General features: G+C 46.7%; 1 protein-coding gene across 1 annotated transcript in view; it reads left to right on the top strand.

The window, feature by feature from the left end:
- Positions 1-17,513, top strand: part of LOC121530058 (titin-like) — a 43,207-nt gene extending 25,694 nt beyond the window's left edge. The window contains 10 exon segments of the mRNA XM_041818434.1: positions 7-5,421; positions 5,423-7,093; positions 7,709-8,014; positions 9,752-10,009; positions 11,352-14,311; positions 14,780-14,821; positions 15,143-15,769; positions 16,497-16,638; positions 16,879-16,946; positions 17,145-17,513. Coding sequence (XP_041674368.1) covers positions 7-5,421; positions 5,423-7,093; positions 7,709-8,014; positions 9,752-10,009; positions 11,352-14,311; positions 14,780-14,821; positions 15,143-15,769; positions 16,497-16,638; positions 16,879-16,946; positions 17,145-17,385 — 11,730 coding nt within the window. The 3' untranslated portion in view covers positions 17,386-17,513.
- The last annotated feature ends 980 nt before the right edge of the window (positions 17,514-18,493 follow it).

The following is an 18,493-nucleotide window of genomic DNA, read 5'->3' on the forward strand; positions in this document are numbered from 1 at the left end:
ATCCAGAGTGCTATGCATGGTCAGAAGAAGCGCCAGCAGGAGATTGACGAGTACCAGCAACATCTTCTGGAACTAGAACGCTGGATCAATGAGGTATCCGCAGAGCTGGCTTCCTTCGAACCCACCTCGGATAGCAGCACAGATGAGCAAGTTCTCAAGTCGCAGGTGGAGAGGAGCCAGCAGTTATTGCGCACCCTTAAGGATCGCCAGCAGTCCATGGAGGATCTGGTGGAGCAGACACGTCAGCTGCAATCCCAACCCGATGTTGCTCCCTTGGCTGATACGCTGATGGAGCAGCTGCAGAGCATAATAACCGTTCTGCGGGAACAGATCACAGTGGCCACCAAGCGCATCTTTACCATCGAAAAGCGCATCGTGGACTTGCGCAAGGCAAAGACCGAGGAGGCACAACGCCAACGTGTGCTTGCTGATTCACTCATCAAGCCACCAACGGAAGTTCCGGCGAGTCCAGAGCCACATGAATCCATTGAGTCCAACGAGAATACCATCGACTCCAGTTCTATGCCCGAAGAAGAGATCAAGCCCAGTGGTGTGTATGTGGAGACGCAGACATCGCTTAGCCTGCAGCAGCCCCCAGTTCAGGTGGTGACCACCACCACTGTGGAGGCGCAGACAAGCTTCAAGGAGCCAGCTGTGGAAACCGCAGAGGTGGCTCTGCAAACCCAAAAGGAGCGTTCACCAACCGAGAACATTATGGTAACCCAGACGGTGCAGCATGGCCAGGAGACCATACAGATTGACACCACTCGCAACAAGGATGTGCCCACTGAGCCCGAAGATGTCCAGATTGAAGCACGCTACCATCAACGACCCCAGGGCGATGTGGATCGCGCTACTGAGCTGATCCTGAAGAATGTACCTCAAGCATTCGAAACCACTTTCGTGGAGCCAGATGAGACGACCACGGAAGTAATTGTGGGTCCAGATGGCACCAAGCACATTGTGCTTAAGAAGGTCACTAAAACCCGCCAACAGATTGTGCAGCAGCAACAGATCAGTTCGATTGAGACAATCAGCGATTCAGATGGCAACATTGAGGTGCACTCTACTGGTCAGATCAATCTGGAGAATGTGCACACCACCGACACCAAGGCTGATCCTGAGGAGGGCAGTGTCCACACTGTAATTACGCAGCAAACACGTGGTGCTGTTGTGGATTCCTCACAGCCCGAAGGTGTGATCCTGAAGGAGTTCGAAACTGAGCCCACTGTTGAGACGTACGAAGAAGTGATTGCTCCAGGATCTCAGGCGCAACTGATTTCAGTGCAGGCTGGGGATGTGCAAACTCAAGGCACCATACGAGCAGTAGTTCAGCAGGTTACCCGCAAGGTGATCCGTAAGACGCGTAAAATCATTAAGCGCGTGGTGATTATCGATGGAAAGGAACACATTACCGAGGAGGTGGTGGAGGAGCCAGAGGAGGTCGAGATAACCGAGGAGGAGACAGCCCCGCATATTAATGTGAATATTGTGCGAACCGTTGATGGAAAGGTGGTAACCGAAGAGGAGTTCCAGCGATTGATGCAGGAGCCCGGAGTTCAGATCGAAGAAGTTGCCACGGATCTGTGCAAGCCAACAGCAGCAGAACCGCAGCAACAGGTATTTGATATTGAGTCTACCCAAGTCACCACCACCACAAGAACTACAACAGCAACCACACAAGAACAAGAACAAGAACAGCCAGAACAACAGACACTAAAACCAACAACAACAGTAACGACTAAAGAAGCACCTGTAGAGTTGCCAGCACCTCAAGTAGATGTTGAACAACCAGTAGAAGTTGCAACTACCAGTCCCGTTAATGTTCCAACAGCGGATGTAGTTGAGCCTAAGGACTCCTCAGCTCCAACTACTTCCCCAGCTATTGTAGAGATCGAAACTGTGGTTGAAGATATCAACGAGATTTGGCCACTGGAACATCATCTCAAACCCACCAACATTGACTTCTCCCAGCACATCGAAGAATTAGCACCAGCAGCACCAGAAACCAAAACAGAGACTGAAGCCTCCATGCCAGTGGAGGAAATTTGGCCGACTAGCCCAGAAACCGGAAACTCATTGACCCTGGAACACTACGAATTCGAGCCACAATCACCACGTGACGAGAGCACAAAATCTGATGAAATTAAGCCCCAAGAGACTGAACCTGAATCGGTTGCTGAGATTAAGCCAGAGCCCATTACCACTGGAAGTATTACCATTACCAAGACTACAACCACCATTACAAGCTCCACGGAATTGCCAGAGGATACTATTGTGCAGAATCTGTCTGCAGATGAATCGCAGCCTCCTATATCCAAGACCAAGACTGATATTCAGAGCTTCCTAGAAGCCGAACAGACGCTGGCCGCAGCTCTTAAAGAACAATCTTCAACACCAACTGAAACATCTATTGTTGAAATTGTCCCGACTCAGCCTCAGGAAGTTGTCTTTAAGTTGGAGAAGGAACCTGTTCCTGTAGAGACTGAGGAAAAACAACCTGAGCCTTTGCCTGTTTACCCCCAACAGAAATCGGAGGAACTGACAGCCATTGAAGTCATCGAAAAGTCTGAACAGAAGCCAGTAGAGCCAATCCTTGAACAACCGGCTCCTGGACAAATTGACCTGCGTTCCGCCACACAGCTCTTCATATCTGGAGAGGCTGCGGCTGCAACGGCTCCACAGAAAACCTTCAAAATCACCGCCCCCTCCCTGGAGGACAATGGCGATGGTGTATTGAAGGTCGTCCTTGGCAAGGAAAGCACAACCGAGGAGGATACCACAGCTCCAACCACTGGCAAAGTCAGCATGACCATCATTGAGACCGCCGTTGCTCCCGTCACAGACGCCAAGCGGCGTCGAAAGAAAAAGAAGAGAAGAGATACGAAACATGAGGAGGAAGTCGAGCAAGAACAAGAGACTGAGCCGGAGGCGGTGGCCGTTAAGGAGCCTGAGGTTGACTCAGATCTGCCCGTTTCTCCTGAGGATTCGCCACGCGACACCGTGCGTCATGAGTCCATTGTAGAGATCAGTCCCGATAGCGATTTGTCCAGCATTGAGATTGACACGAAGGTGAAGATTGTGGAAGATGCAGTAGTCTCTTCGCCTTCAGAATCACCAAGGGCGCCTTTGGTTGAATTGGTTATTCCCACTGAAGTTTTGGAACTGGCTTTGGTTGAGGATGAGGAACAGCAGACCACACCACGTGTTCCCTCACCCACTGATAAATCCGAAGTCGAGCAGGAAATCAAGTCCGTGCAGACTTCTCCGCAGCATCAACCAACTCTGGATGAGACTGCAGTGCAGACTAGCCTGGAGGTGCAACCAGATAATCAGGAAAACGAATCCCAGACCTTGATTGTTGAGATTACCGAGACAGAGGCCCAAACCACTCCCCGAAGCGAAGAACCACCGGTGGCTGTAGAGATATCTACCACCGAGATTCAAACGGATGTGAGTGGCCAGCCAGCCGAAACTGTTGAGATTTCAAGCCAAACTACTGTGACCACCACCATTGAAAAGGAACTGCAGACCACGCCAAAGGATACGCCCCGCGCACCTGAGCCAGGCAGCAACGATGTGGTGGAATCTCTGGTCCAGGACTTGGTTAAGGATCTGACCACCGATCTGCCAGTGCGTACCACTGAACAGTCTACTGTGACTGAAATTACAACTACCGCTGAGACCCATGTCCAGACTACAACTCCTGAGCCAAGGGAACAAGCTGAAACTATCAAGCCAGAGACTGTTCATGAGGAGACCTCAACGGTGGAACTTGTCCAAGTCGCCGATGGTGAGATGCAAACCACACCTCGTGGAGATCAGCAACCCCCATCGCTGGATGATAACTCTCTGACTGCCACTTCGATATCCGTTTCGGAACCCTACGAACTGGAGGTCAAGACGACAGTGGCCATTCCTGCTGATTCTGATACATCTGTGGCTGAGCCGACGGTCTATGAATACACACAGACCATGCAGTTGCCCAAGCCGGAAAAGAAATCCAAGAAGGACAAGAAGAGGAAGCAGAAGAATGAGCCTGTAGTGGAACAGCAGCTGCCAGAGGAACCACAGATCAGTGTGACTGTAGAAATTGCACCTGAATTGCTCTCCGAGTCAGGAATTATGGTATCCACGAACCAGGAGATTGAAGATGTGCCTCATGTTACACCCGTGGTGGAGACTCCTATTGAACCCGAAGAAGACGGAGCTCCAAAAGCCCAAAGAGTGCAACTTCAAATCACCAAAACTACTGTCTATGATGAGTACCCCGATCTGCCAGTGCACATTACGGAGCAGAACAAGGTGCTTATTGCATCCCAGCAAAGCAAACGATCCGGAGCCGGACCCACATCCTCTGCGGTGACCATTGAAGAGGTCGCCTCACCTACAGAGGAGCTAGTGGTACCTATCACTCCCGGACCGGACAATCTCAGTGGTGAGCCGCATAACATTTGGTTCAGTGCCACCACCAGCGTGGATAAGACACCAATTGAGCTCTCACAGGCTTTGATTATGAGCGAGAGTTTACAGCACTATCCAGGACAACAGAACCGGCAGCAGATCCTAGTCACCACCACCAAAGACGCCATTGGCGACCGCATCAAACACCTTAAGCAGGCTTCGCCGCAGCAGGCAACTCCACTGAGCAACGTCCTCCACTTGGCCACTTTGTCCGAACAGATAAAGGAACTGCCCACGGAGCAGCGCATCTTGGAAATCAACGAGGGTCTACAGGATCTTGATGCTGCCATTAAGAACGGTGACAAAACTGTGATCCAGACCACTGTGATTACGGTCATCGAGAAGGTATCAACGTGGTTGGAGACCATCGAGTACCGTGTGTACCTCATCCGACAGAACTCCAATGAAGGTCCCTCCGAAGAGAAGCTGGACAACTATAACCAACTTAACGAGGAGCTCAGCACCATCAAGCATAATGTCAACCAATTGGAGCGACAGCTGTCCAAGGCTGAGCCGGAGTTGTTGCAATGCGTGGATTCTCTGAAGGATCACGTCGATGCAGTGGAGCAAGTTACGCAACAGAACCAGGTACAGGATAGCAATGATCTGGACAAGTGGCACAGCTTCGAGGTGCTTCTCTACAACGTTTCCACAGTTTTGGCCGACTTGCAGCAGAGCTACGATCATCTGATTAATCAGGAGTATCCTCTATCCGCCAAACTTTCCCAGTTGGATGACTTGGAGCAGCAACATGAGGCGGCACAGCAGCAACTTGCACAGCTCTGCCAAAATGCCCGAGCTTTCCAGCGTGATTTCCCAGGCAAGAAGATGCCGCAGGATGTCCACAATGCCTTCGAGACCAGCAAGAATATTGGCAACAACATCCAGGCAGAACGTGAGCGTGTCCTTCAGTTGCAATCCCTGGCGGAGGAGTACGAGCAGACCCTTAAGGAATTCACCAAAAATCACAGTTCTGGCCGACAAATTGGTTGAGAGCCCGATAGTTTCCAGTTCCCTCGAACAGCTGAACAACGAGGTGCAGAAGCAGAGGAAGTTCTTTGTAAATCTCAGCCACTGTCGTGCCATGTTGGAATCCCTGGAGGAGAACATTGACAGTGAGACTCGCGAAAAGCACTCAGAGTTGCACAAGGAGCTCTACAATAGGGCTACTTGCCTGCTGGACAAGGCTTCCGAAAGGTCATCCAAGCTGGTGCAAGCTGCCTCCCGCTGGACAGTTTTGGAGAAGGGCATGCGAGATGAAATCCAATGGCTGCAGGTGGCTCAACAAAGAGTTCCCGATTTGTCTGCCGTAACATCCGCAGATTATGATCAGTACACCACGCTCTACCAATCTCTGAGCAATGATATCTCGCATCACTATGTGAAGATGACCCAGCTTTCGGGAATAGCCAACAAACTGCAGCTCTTGGTGCAAGCCCCCAATCTCGTAGAGGAAACCAATGAGGCTTTAATCGTTTTGCTTAAACTTCGTGAGGAGGTTGCTTTGTATCTTCACCGCCTGCTGGTCTTCAAGGAAATCTGGGTGCAGTACGAACAGCAAACGGATAAATTGGAGGCCTTTGTACGCGAGGCAGAGCAGGAATTGCGGCAGATTCAGATCCCGTCGCAGCCCACCCAGCAGCCCATTGAGCATATGCGTCAGTTCTGGGAGATTAAGGCCCGTTTCGAACTGCATAACAATGTGAGGACGGAAACTGGTCTGACTTTTGAAAAATCCCTGCAGGTCATCCCATTGGCCGATGAGATGCTTCAGCGGCAATTCCATGCCCAACTGGAGGACCGCTGGCAGGCCGTGGCCCAGGCCATTGAACTTATTCAGCACAATATAGTGGAATGCCTGTCATCGGAGGATATGCCAGCGGATGAGAAACTCAAAATGGTAGAGCGAGAGCTTCAAGAGATCTACCTGACCATGACCAGCATGAAGGGCGTAATCAAGAACGAGGAGGAACTCTGCCTGTACATCGAGCGTGTCCAAGTCCTTCGCACTCGTGTCGGATTTATTGGTAACGAACTGGGCAGGATTGGACTACAAGAACCTGCTATTGAACCCGAAAAAGTGGGTGAACTTTTCGCTCTCTCGCACAAGATCAGCACCCAGATCGCCGAAGAGCTTGAGGGTGCCTCTGTGCTTCGTGACCAACTGCAAGCCATCCAAGAAGGTATAAGCAACCAACGCAAGCACCAGGCCAAGATCTCGGTCATTCTGGATGAGTGTGAAGCCGCCGAACGCCAGGGAGCCGATGTACTCGAAAAGGCCGTCGCCGATTGCCAGGGTGCCGGTGAGGAGTTGGTAACCAGCTGGCAGGAGATTATGCGCATCCGCCAGATGCTCCACACTCTACCCATGCGTTTGAAGATGTCCGTTTCGCCGGTTAAATTGGAAAGGGATATCTCACAGCTTCAGGACGACCATGCCTTCCTCGAGAGCAAATGCACAAATATTATGTCCATTCTGAGAAATCGTCTGGCTGTTTGGCTGCGTTATGAACGCCAACTGGAGCTGGTTCATGGATCCGTCCAGGAAACCGATTTCATGATGGAACTTATCCGGGTGCACGGTCAGGTGGACTACGAGCGCCTGCGTAAGGCCACAGAGCGTTTGGAGGTGAGTTTTTCAGCCCAATATTTTATGACTTTGTTTACGCGCGCTTGCGTTTTGGCCTGGGATTGACCCTTGGTTAGGTTTATATCTTGCTACCTGCTGAGCGGATTTTTCGCGAACCTCTTATCAGCATTGTTTTCCGGTTGCAAATTTACATTTACAAGATAGGCTTCAGTCATATTTCAACATTCGAATCGTTAACATCGTTTGAAAGACCTACAAGGAACAATTATTAAATGTATTTAAAGAATTACATTTTTACTCTTACTCTAATATATAAACGTGGTGCGAAGTAACATAATTATTTATATCGATTATAAAAACAGCAGGCATTATTTGCAAAGTACCGTTTCATATATAATTCACACAAGTTCTGTAAGTTCTGTTTGAATTGTATGCTGTCCGCTAGTCAACGGAATAAAAAGCTTATTTTTAGCCGGAAGCTTTTTCGTAAGCTCTCGCCGTTTGCGGGGCTGTTTACGTAGCAAGTTTTCTGTGCCCGCAGTTGACGTTAACTTCGAACCGAGCGCGTATCACATCCGTCGCGGTCGGAATAACATTCTTATATGTATATTATTTTGCCTAATCCATCTTAATCCGGTAATTAACTCATCGCAGGGACTTGCTGGCGATCTACATAACCGCGAACAATTGATCGATGAGCTAAAGGGTGCCGCCAAACCTCTGATCGAGAGCTGTGATGTCCAGATTGTCGAGCAGATCGAGTCCGCGGTCCAGGAGGCGGTAGTCGCCTGGAATGATACCAGCGAGAATCTTCAGCAACTGCGAACACGCTACCAAAGAGCCGTCGAACTGTGGGATAAGTACCGCAAAGCTTCAGCGGCCGTTAAGAACTCCATTGACCAGCAAATGGATACGGTCAAGTCCCTGGAGCAACCCCTGGATGCCCTGCAACATGCCAAGGTGAGTACTTTCATATGCCGTGACCCATCCGGCAAAACGGGTCGTATTAGTGATATGTATCGCGTGGGTGACAGTGATGCCAACGACCTGTTTGTTGTTAGATTGGTAAAAACGAACATTAAAATGACAATAATTGAACAAACAAAAGGGACAGAATGTCGATCAATATGTAATCATTCAAAACTGAGAGATACAAAAATATTTGTAAGTGCAAGGCGTATATGAGATAGCAAGTTAACTCATATTAAAACGAATATTTCCGGAAAACCCTGTCATCACTGATGGGTCAAAGTTGGGTGGACTATTTTGGCGGCAAACTAGGACAGAAATGTGACGCTTTAATTGCCCCCTGGGGACGCGGCGGGTGGGCCAGCTATAGTAATTACATTGATTTTCTTCGTACTACTAGCCCCATCAATTTTTTCGGGCGCGTCAATGTAATCGGCTCGTAATAGCGTTCCGCCGTACAAACACTTATACGAACTAACTTGGTCCGTTGTGTTTGTGGGATAAATTATGCTTAGGTAAATAAAACAGATATCGTCGTACGATTTCTTTTTCGGCGTTTACTTAAAAAATTAACGCATACTCGGGTCGCCGTTTTCTGTTTATTGATCATTAGGGTCATTATATTATAGGCCTATACGCGATGGTGTAATTATATTTTCGGACAGGCTGGCAAACATGGCCAGCCAACTGTCATTTCACACAGGAGAGTTTATCAACCCGGTGGTGGGGTATATATATATATAAAATATATTTGTATTATAGTATAGCAGCTTTATCAACGCAGAAGTAGCTGAAAACATCGCGGGAACAGGTCCGCAAATGCCTTGAGCTCCCAAAGAAGATAAATGTAGAAACACACATAACGAACAAATCTATTTCTTAATACTTTATGTATTTTAGAGTTTTCAATGCCACTTCTCTAAGCGCTTGTTTGCTTATGTTACGGCTTGATAAAGCATCGGCAAATACTTGCCAGATGATATCATAGGGCGGACATTACATTACTCACACAAGAACCGGCACATTCATGCTCTAAATTAGAGAATTATATTCGTCGGCGGCAAGAGTAGTGACCTGTTTTCCCTCTTAAATTGAAAACGAAAGTGCGCTGGGCACTCGCGGCCCTAATTACCATTTGCCTAGCAGGGAAATGCACTCGAAATTACAATTGATAAGGGTCTGGGGAAACAGCGAATAGAACGCCAGACCGCTCGGCCGGCTTGAGCTAAATACTTTCCGTCGTCGAGTTAAATATAAACGAATGACATTTTGCCAGCCATCCAAAATAATTGGGTTTTGTTTTTGTAGAAGTTTTAGAATTTGTGAATAGAATAAAAGAAAACTTTAAACTTTATTATACAAAAGGAAATTTTAAATAGAAAGATCGGAGATAAAGAGCTCAGGGTTACAAATTATGAAAGAAGAATGACTTCATAACTTAACCTTAAAATAGAATGACATTCTCTGAATGATCAAATGGTTCTTATTTGGCACTTATTAGCCCATAAAATTAACTTCTTTGAAAAGAATAAAACATCACGTATATGGGTAGTAGCATATTTTCGGCTTTTTAAATAATTATTGTAGGTTTTGTAACCTGTTTAGAGAATAAGTTTCTCATTAAGGAGAAATACATACGAAGACATCTCTATTAATTGAGTGATTGTGATGATCTAGACCCTGGGACTCATTAGCTAACTCTCTAACCCCGTATCCATATTCACACAGGTATGCCAAGACAACCTGACGACCCAGAATGATAGAATCTTGGAACTGCGTGACATTGTGGCCAAGATCGCTGCCGATGTCGGCCTGGATGCTTCGGCCCTGATGCAAGGTGAACTAGATGCACTGGGTCAGCGGTTGGCTGAATGCAAGGATGCCATTACCACGTTGGCCAACGTGGCAGAAACCCAGGACAAGGAGCGTAAGGAAGTGGACAAGGAGGTGATCCTGACTAAGGCATACTTCAACAATGTGCAGCAGGTGAGTAGGGAGGGAAAGAAATTATGGAAATTAATTAAATTATGAAAGGAAGTGGGCCATGTGGATGGGATAACAGCCCCATCCTAACCACCTATCGATTGTAGCATTCGACCAAATGGATATTTTGCATATGCTAGTTCGGGTTTGGCGTGTGGAAATTCCCACACTAACGAAATACGGTTAGCCGGCAAGTGTTATTGTTTTTGTTGTAGTTGTTGTTGTTGCTGTTAATCCAATACGAAGGACATGCTATTTTAAGTGGGTTAAAAGTTGAAAAAGTTTTTGTGTACCCTGGTTGGTGGCAACCCATTCAGCGTGGTGCCATCAGTGCACCTCATCATTATTGATTGATAAGAGGCGCCAATATGCTTTTTGGTAGTAAAAGGAGGATGGGTCGTTGCTTATAAAATCGTAATTGACACTTACCTAGTAGTATGATTAATAATTTATAACTATGGATTTTTAATAAAAGGCAAGGTTTGAGGTTGGTAAAGAAGAAGCAAACCCCCTGCTTCGAAGGGTTTGGGGTCAAATTTAATAATTATAGTAATTTGTTTAATTTACAAAGAAGTACAATCATATACAAATCACAAAAAGTTAAAAATAGTTCAAAACTCATTATTTAACCAACAAAAAAGACTTGATTTGTGAGAGGAAGCTAAATATTTCATGGAAATTCAAATACAAAAATCTTTTTAAGCTAACTTAACTTTGATAAGCACTCGACTGCTGTTCACATTTTCCAGCCAAACACCATTTTTTTAAAGTTAAAAATTCATTCATAAGTGTTGCATAACAGAATTTTTAACAGATAGCGACACTGCTAAGAAATCCGCTGATGAAAACAGCTATTGCTGCACGTGCAACGTGTAGGTTTTGAGCGCAGTTTTAAAATCGTTAAAAAGTAAAATATTAAATCTGAATCTGAACGAAACCCATAAAAAAGCTTACCAAATTTGACATTTATTGGTGGCATTTTCCAACTACCTCAGACCACTGTAAGCTTATTTGCATGGCACATGCCAACCAGTTTGGCTTGCACCTCCCTCGACAACGACTCCTACCTCCTCATCGACACCTCAGACAATTGAAGTTGGCCACTGGGTGCGCGTGTCGTTGGCATGAGGTCATTGCCAGTTGGCGGAAAGAGTTGCAATGTGCCGATTGCCATTGTTGGGGAAGCCATGCATTGGACAGATTGACAGACGGACGATGACGACGACTGGTAACCGGAGACATCCAAGCAGCCATATTAGGGTCATACCAATTAGCGATGCAAGAAGCATATTTAAAAAAACTGACCACAACAAACTTTAATATTTTCACCTACTTCTTTTCGCAGGACATTTCCCGAGAGGCACCTCAGAATCCCAAAGAAAGCGAGGAGCAGCTGGCTGCTTTGCGAGCCCATCTCCAGACTTTGGCCAGAACAGAAGAGCAGCTACGTCAGCTCAAGGAGCGCCATCAGAACAATGAAGTGGCAACTTCGATTGCTGGGGCCGATGACGATGGCGTCCTGGAGGTTCTTGCCCTGTGGCAGAAGATATTCCAGGACACCTTCCAGGAATACCATCGCCTATCCACGCGACTTGCCCGCAGCCAAAACAGTTCCGAGGCTTTGCGATTGTGGAGGCAGTACCTCCAGCATGTCCAGTCCTTCCTATCCTGTGCCATTCCCGAGGACTACAGCAGCCTGAGGGAGCAACAGCAGTTGTGTGCCATCCATCAGAATCTGCTCATCTCCCAGCAAAGTGTGCTGTCTGAAACACCACTGGAACTGGAGCTATCGGAGCAGTACAAGGCTCTGACCAATCTGCACAATGAAACCCTGTCTAGGATCATGCAGCGAAATGGTGAGCTTGAGCGCCGAGTGAGTGGATGGAATGCCTATCGCCAGCAGCTGGCTGCCCTTTTGGATTGGCTGCGTCAACGGGAGGCAGAGCGTAATGCCCTCCAACTGCGATACATTCATCTGAAGCGAGTGCCCCACCTGAAGAACCGCCTGGATACGATGATTCAGCAACTGGATCAAGGGGAACAGCAGAGCAAGGCCTTGCAGGAGCAACAGCAGGAGTTGGCCCGGCATTGTGACGATGCTTTGGCCACCGCCATGCGCATGGAGCAGGCCAGCATTGGCCAGCGAATCAGTAATCTTCGCGCAGCTCTCAAGACCTGGCAAGGTTTCCTGCAGCGCGTTACCCAATTGTCGGAGACCTACGAGCAGCGAGTGAACCAATTGCAACAGGAATTCGGAGCAGCTCAAAAGCTTCTGGATGCCAACAGTGAATCCCTGCCCACTCAGCCAGCTGCCATTGAACAACTTCTGGGGGCATTGCGTTCCCAGAGGATCCAACTGGGTGCTCAAGTTCCCGCTCTGGAGAGTCTCACTGTGACCCAAGAGGAACTTAAGGAGTGCATCAGTCCGCATGACATGAAGACCATCCGGCAAAGAAACTGGTTGCTCTGGCAACAGCATGCTGATCTGGACTACCAGCTAGCCAACCTGATCAACTCGATCGAAGAGCGTCTTTCCCTGCTGTCCAACTACCAGATCAGATACGATCGCATCTCCCAATGGCTGCAACGTTTGGAGCAGCGTGTGGAAAAGGATGCGGATGTCACTGCCATGACCAATCCCGAACAGGCAGCCAAGCAACTGGAGCAGCAAATTAACTCCGAGCTGCAGCTGCGGGACAAGGAAAGGGAGTGGCTACTGTCCACCAGCAGGGAACTGCTCAGCCTCTATTCCGAGCCAGAAGTTCGATCTCAGGTCCAACAGCAGAGCGATGCCCTCATCGATCGCTGGCAGCGCCTCAAGTATTTGGCCAAGCAAAAGGCCACCAAGATTGGAGAACTGAAGATGACACTTCTCCGATTGGAGGAGCGCATCGCCCTGATTCGCGCCTGGCTTTTCGAAGTGGAGTCCCAACTGGATAAGCCCCTCAGCTTTGAGAGCTACACACCGAATGTGATCGAGGCCAAGCTAAAGGAGCATGAACAGATTCAGCGATCCATTGAGCACCACAGCAGCAATGTCGGTGAGGTTCTGAATCTCGTAGAGATGCTTCTCAACGACGCAGACAGCTGGCGAACGCAGGTGAACACTTCGGGACTTGCTGCCTCGGCCCAAAATCTGGAGCAGCGCTGGAAGAATGTGTGCAGTCAGTCGGCGGAACGTAAGTCCCGCATCCTGACCATTTGGAATCTTCTCCAGCAGCTCATCAAACTTACGGCCGAGCATAAGAACTGGCTGGGCAAGCAGGAAAGCCAAATTGCGGGCTATGAAAGAGATCAGAAGTCCAACGGCAAGCATAAGCTAGAGGAACGCCAAAAGGAGCTTAGAGCCAAGCTGGAGGAACTGGAAAGTCAGTCGGTTAATCTTCGCCAGCTGGAGCAGATCTATGCCAAGCTGACCATGAGTGCTGGCGTCGAGCCGGAGAACATCCAAAAGCTAACACTTCCCACCAAGGTAATGGTGAGCATGTGGCGCCAGTTGACGCCACGTTGTCATGCACTCTTGGATGCCATCGACAAGGATGCCAAACTCATGCGGGAGTTCAACAATGCCCAATTGGAGGCCACCAACTCCTTGAATGCCATACAAAAAGCTTTGGAACAATTGCCAAGCGTGGAGGATCAACAGAGTTCAAAGGCCGAGCCAAAGGCGGTGCTCCAACGATTGGAGAGTCTGGAGAAGAAGCTTCAGGATGCCCAACAGCATGTCCAGCAGGCGGATAACCTGGCCCAGGAGGCCAAATCCAGGACCAAGCAGCAACCACAAATGAAACAGCTGCTGGAACTGGTGTCCGCCTATACTACCCTTTGGCAAACGGTTCAGACCCGCGTTGTGACTATCAAGACCAGTTGGTTGACCAGAGCAGCTCAGGTAGCTGCCGCTGGGCCGGTTAACGAAGTAGCTAACGCCGCCGTTCAGGTTAACACTCTGTCCCAAAGGAAACTTCGCCAGGCTCAGCAAATGCAAAGGGAAACCTCCATCACCGCCAAGGATGCCTATATCATGGAACTTCAAACGGCCATCACGGAATGCCAGAACAATCTGGATGAACTTCAGCGCACTGTGGTGGACAAGACCCGTAAGCCAGGACCCCAGAAGATTGCCAAGCTGCTGGGCAGCGCCCAATCCTCCACCGAGCTGGTCAAGCATCTTAGCCAGCTGCTGCTAACCGAGTGCCATGCGGACAATCAGGCTGCCCAAGTGGAAACCGTGGCAGAGCTCACGTTGCGCTTCGATACACTGCAATCCCAGTGGAAGGCGCGACAGCAGCACGATCAAAATTCAAGGTAAGTTTGGTTTATTATTTATTTAAGTTTGTTGGATTGTTTTTTAAAGTCTTGCTAAGCCATATAACAAATATTAATATTATTATTCATGTTGATTGATAATCTTTTGGAGTCAAAGTGGCATATTTTAGAACTTCTCATCCGATTTGTGTCTCAACTGCTCCCAAATCAACTTATAAGAGACGAACGGCATCCTGTATAGTGTATCATATTATAACAGATGACTTGTGTTTGTAAACATTCAATTAAAAAATGTTTTTAATTCAATGGCTTAGCAAGCCCTTTTCGGTTGACCGAAATATACTTTCCTGTTGGTGTTTGGGTCTGGTTTTTCACTAACAAAACTGTTTTATTGCTTTCCATCTCGCTGTTGCCTACTTCTATCTATGTCAAAACACGCACACGCATAATCACAAAACAAACTTACCCATGCTTAACTCGAACCTGCGCATTCATGATGACACACAGCAGGTGCCACCTACCTGCATCCTACAAGTACAACTGCATTCAGTAAGTGTAACTACCTGTCGGTGTCTACCTATGCATCCGACCTCCTGCTGTTTAGGCCTCCACCTGATCCTCTGTTATCTGTGGGGCTTTCCACTAGACAAAAGCTGGCAGTGGATCACAAATGGCTGCCAGACTCCAGGGTGGAGCACAGCAAGAGGTCGGAATGTATAGGCCTAGCTGCCTAAGTTGCTGCAAGCCAACTCTATTGACTCTGGCAAGGCAGTCTTAAGCTAACAAGCATTCAGTACATATAATAATAATAATTATTATTACAAATTTGTATTAATAACTTACATTTTTACGTTTTCCTATCAACTTTAGCGAGGTCGGCCGGCTAACGTGTCCGCTCTGCACACAGCGAAACTGGCAGCAGATCGACAACGATCTGTGGCGCCTGGAGCAGTGGCTGCAGTTCGCCGAGAGCACCCAGAAGGCCCAGTCAGCACCGCCCTCGAACATCGAACTCCTTGAGGATGTCACACAGGATCATCGCGAGTTCCTTTTGGATCTGGAGAGTCACAAATCAATCATCTCCTCCCTGAATGTTGTCGGTGATCATTTGGCTACGCACACTTTGGATACCGAAAAGGCAAGGCAATTGCGATCTCGTCTAGAAGCGGATAATGAACGCTGGAACAATGTGTGCATCAATGCCACAAAATGGCAAGGTCTACTCCAGACTGCTTTGATGGGCAATAGTGAGTTCCATCAGACCATCGATGAGCTGGTGAATTGGTTGCAGAGCACAGAGCAAAACATTAAGGCTTCCGAGCCCGTGGATCTCACTGAAGAGCGCTCCGTGCTGGAGGCCAAGTTCAAGAAGTTCAAGGACTTGAGAGCAGAATTGGAAAGATGTGAACCTCGTGTGGTGAGCCTACAGGATGCCGCTGATCAGCTGCTTCGCTCAGTTGAGGGCTCCGAAGAGCAATCCCAACACACCTACGAAAGGTAAGGTGTCCAGTGGGCCAGTTCCGAGGGCGGAACGAAATAATTCGTGGGTGCCGCTAAAGCTTAGGGTTTCTATAAGGGGAGAAGGGTCTTAAAGTTAATTGGGCGGAAAACAATTCTATATTTTATATAGTTTTAGTTTGTATCTTTATTTGGTTAGTTTTGTAATGAATAATATTGAAAGTAGATAATGGTTTTCCTTATTTAATATGCTTTTTTAGTATACAACTTCTTTAAACTTAGTAGTATTAATTTCCTACCATATACCTGTGCTATTTCCCATATATAAATTATCCAATATTTCGGCCTTTATTGCTTGCCTTTTTAACATTTCAATTATTTTACCCACATTATGCACATTCCACCAAAGACTTTCGGAAACTTTCCTTTTCTAAAATTATATTCCTTCAAAATTATACTAAAACTATCCGTCAGGATAGCTAAACCTTTTGGTCTTTTCCCTCAACTAAACCTTCTGAATTCCATTGTTGGGTTTTATATCTAGTAGAACGTAACTTAGCTTTACCTTCTCAACTTTACAAGAATCAATCGTATCGATCGATCATTCGTTTTTTTGCCTCTACACAAATTTTGTGTTGCCGTTTTTGTTGCGTATATTATTTTGTGTTGTATTTTTTGGTACTCAAAATTCTTTCGTCCGCCCATTCTAACCCTTCATCCAAACATACACCGCCAAGGGCCTATGCAAATGTTTTAAATGCTCCAGAACCCTTTCCAGATTGACCGATCTCCGACTGCGTCTCCAATCCCTGCGTCGTCTATCCGGAATCTATATCGTCAAACTGGGCGCCGTCCTCGGCTACGAGGGCGACAATCTTGGCGTGCCACTGCACATGTTGTCGAGTGAGGTAAGTCGAAGTCTATCAAATTACTTTACAACTTGGTTTCCTGTTAAAAAAACATGATTTGTCCTGAAAAAAAACAAAACATTTAATTTGATTTATTGATTTGTGAGCGCACCAGAAGTAAGTGAAACCAATTGGCAGTCGAACGAGAAAATGTGAAAAAGATCTTATAACCCTTATGATTTGTATTATTTTTAATTTATTTATTTTTCTTCCTTTTCCTTTTCTTTATGGCAAATATAGCTTTTGGATAATACTACATTATCAACCTCTTCTATGCAGGCCGCCGCACCAAACACAGAAAATGCAAAGTAAATATCTATAGAAATTGATTTTAAGTTTTCGTTTCACAAATGCATCGTAGTTTTATATTCATTTTCGAGCAACCTGTGCACTTTCTAGTCTTAAACGAAAAGAGCACATAGCTTTTCCCTGAGTAGTTGCATGATTTTCATAGTTATTTTCCTATCTGTCACATTTACTAATAGATTTATTTTTCGAATCTATAGCAACATCGATGGCGATGCTGTCGATGGCGATGTCATCAATACCACGGTTCTGGCACGCGGTGCTCGATTCCTAGGCCGCGTTGCACGTGCCTCCCTGCCCATACAGGCGCTCATGCTGCTGCTTTTAGGTGTGGCCACTCTGGTGCCCCACGGTGAGGATTACACCTGTATGTTCTCGAACACCTTTGCCCGCAGCCTGGAGCCCATGTTGTCGTATCCCCACGGACCGCCGCCAACATAAAAAACTGTAAAGTCAAAAATTGGATTAGTGCAATGAACAGCGAACAAGAACAAAAACAAAAATAAGACCCCCTAAATCTAATCATAAAAATTCAAAAATCATAAAAAAAAAAAATGAAAAAAACACTGGTTGCCTTTTGTAAGCAAAATTCCTGTAAGAAACATTTAAAAGAAATGTTTTCAAATGAAATGAAATGGTAGAAAGTGTTGTACATTTGTGTAGTTTATCACATTTTGTAATTGTATGTAATTTTGTAGTGATTCGAGATAGCTAGAGTCATTAATAAAACAACCAATTTGTATATACCCTACTGAACAGAAACAGATTCGACAAGCCGAACATGAAACACAAACTGAAAATGAAAATGATATGAAGAAATGAAATCAACTAACTATTCAAACTAACGACAAGTAACGAAACAACTTTTGTAAAACGATATATACATTATACATATATATTTGCACAGCAAACAATTTATATATTCATATATACCCACGTATATGATCCCAAGAAAACTATAGAGAACCCCAAAACATTTTGTATATAAAGCTAAAACGAAATCAAAATACGCACACGAAAATTTTACTCATAACCGCACGTTTTCCCATTAGAGAGAAGGTCCTTTGGCAGAAGGGAGTTGTGATCGGCATGCTGCAAATTTCGTGGAACATTTTTGCAGGATCTGAGCACAAGTCCTTGCTGCCAGGGATTAGCTAGAGAAGTATATAGATCCCAAGACAAATCATGACCCACATAGACCAGTTGCCAGGAGATTTACTTGGTTACCAATGTCCCTAGTTTGCTGCTCCGTCTTTCTCCCAAATTCAAGGCGAGGCAATTAGCAAGGAGATATTGGTTTCCACTTAGACTCTGGCCCTTAAAGTCACCTTGCCACAGGATAACTCTAGCCAAGGCCAAGCTCTCTCCCACGGCCAAGGCAAAGAAGAGATCACCTTCAGTGTCCAGCCACAGGACACTGAGTTAACCTCTCATCCTGAAACTCCAACCCGGCAAATGGTGGCCAGACATTTCTAAGCATTCCTGATACTCATTTCCAAATTACCAATAGACATTGAAGATCCTAGCCCTCTGCTCTCACCAAAAATAA

This window comes from Drosophila eugracilis, unplaced genomic scaffold (genome assembly GCF_018153835.1).
Source record: "Drosophila eugracilis isolate 14026-0451.02 unplaced genomic scaffold, ASM1815383v1 contig_1197, whole genome shotgun sequence".
In the NCBI taxonomy this organism is placed as follows: Eukaryota; Metazoa; Arthropoda; class Insecta; order Diptera; family Drosophilidae; genus Drosophila; species Drosophila eugracilis.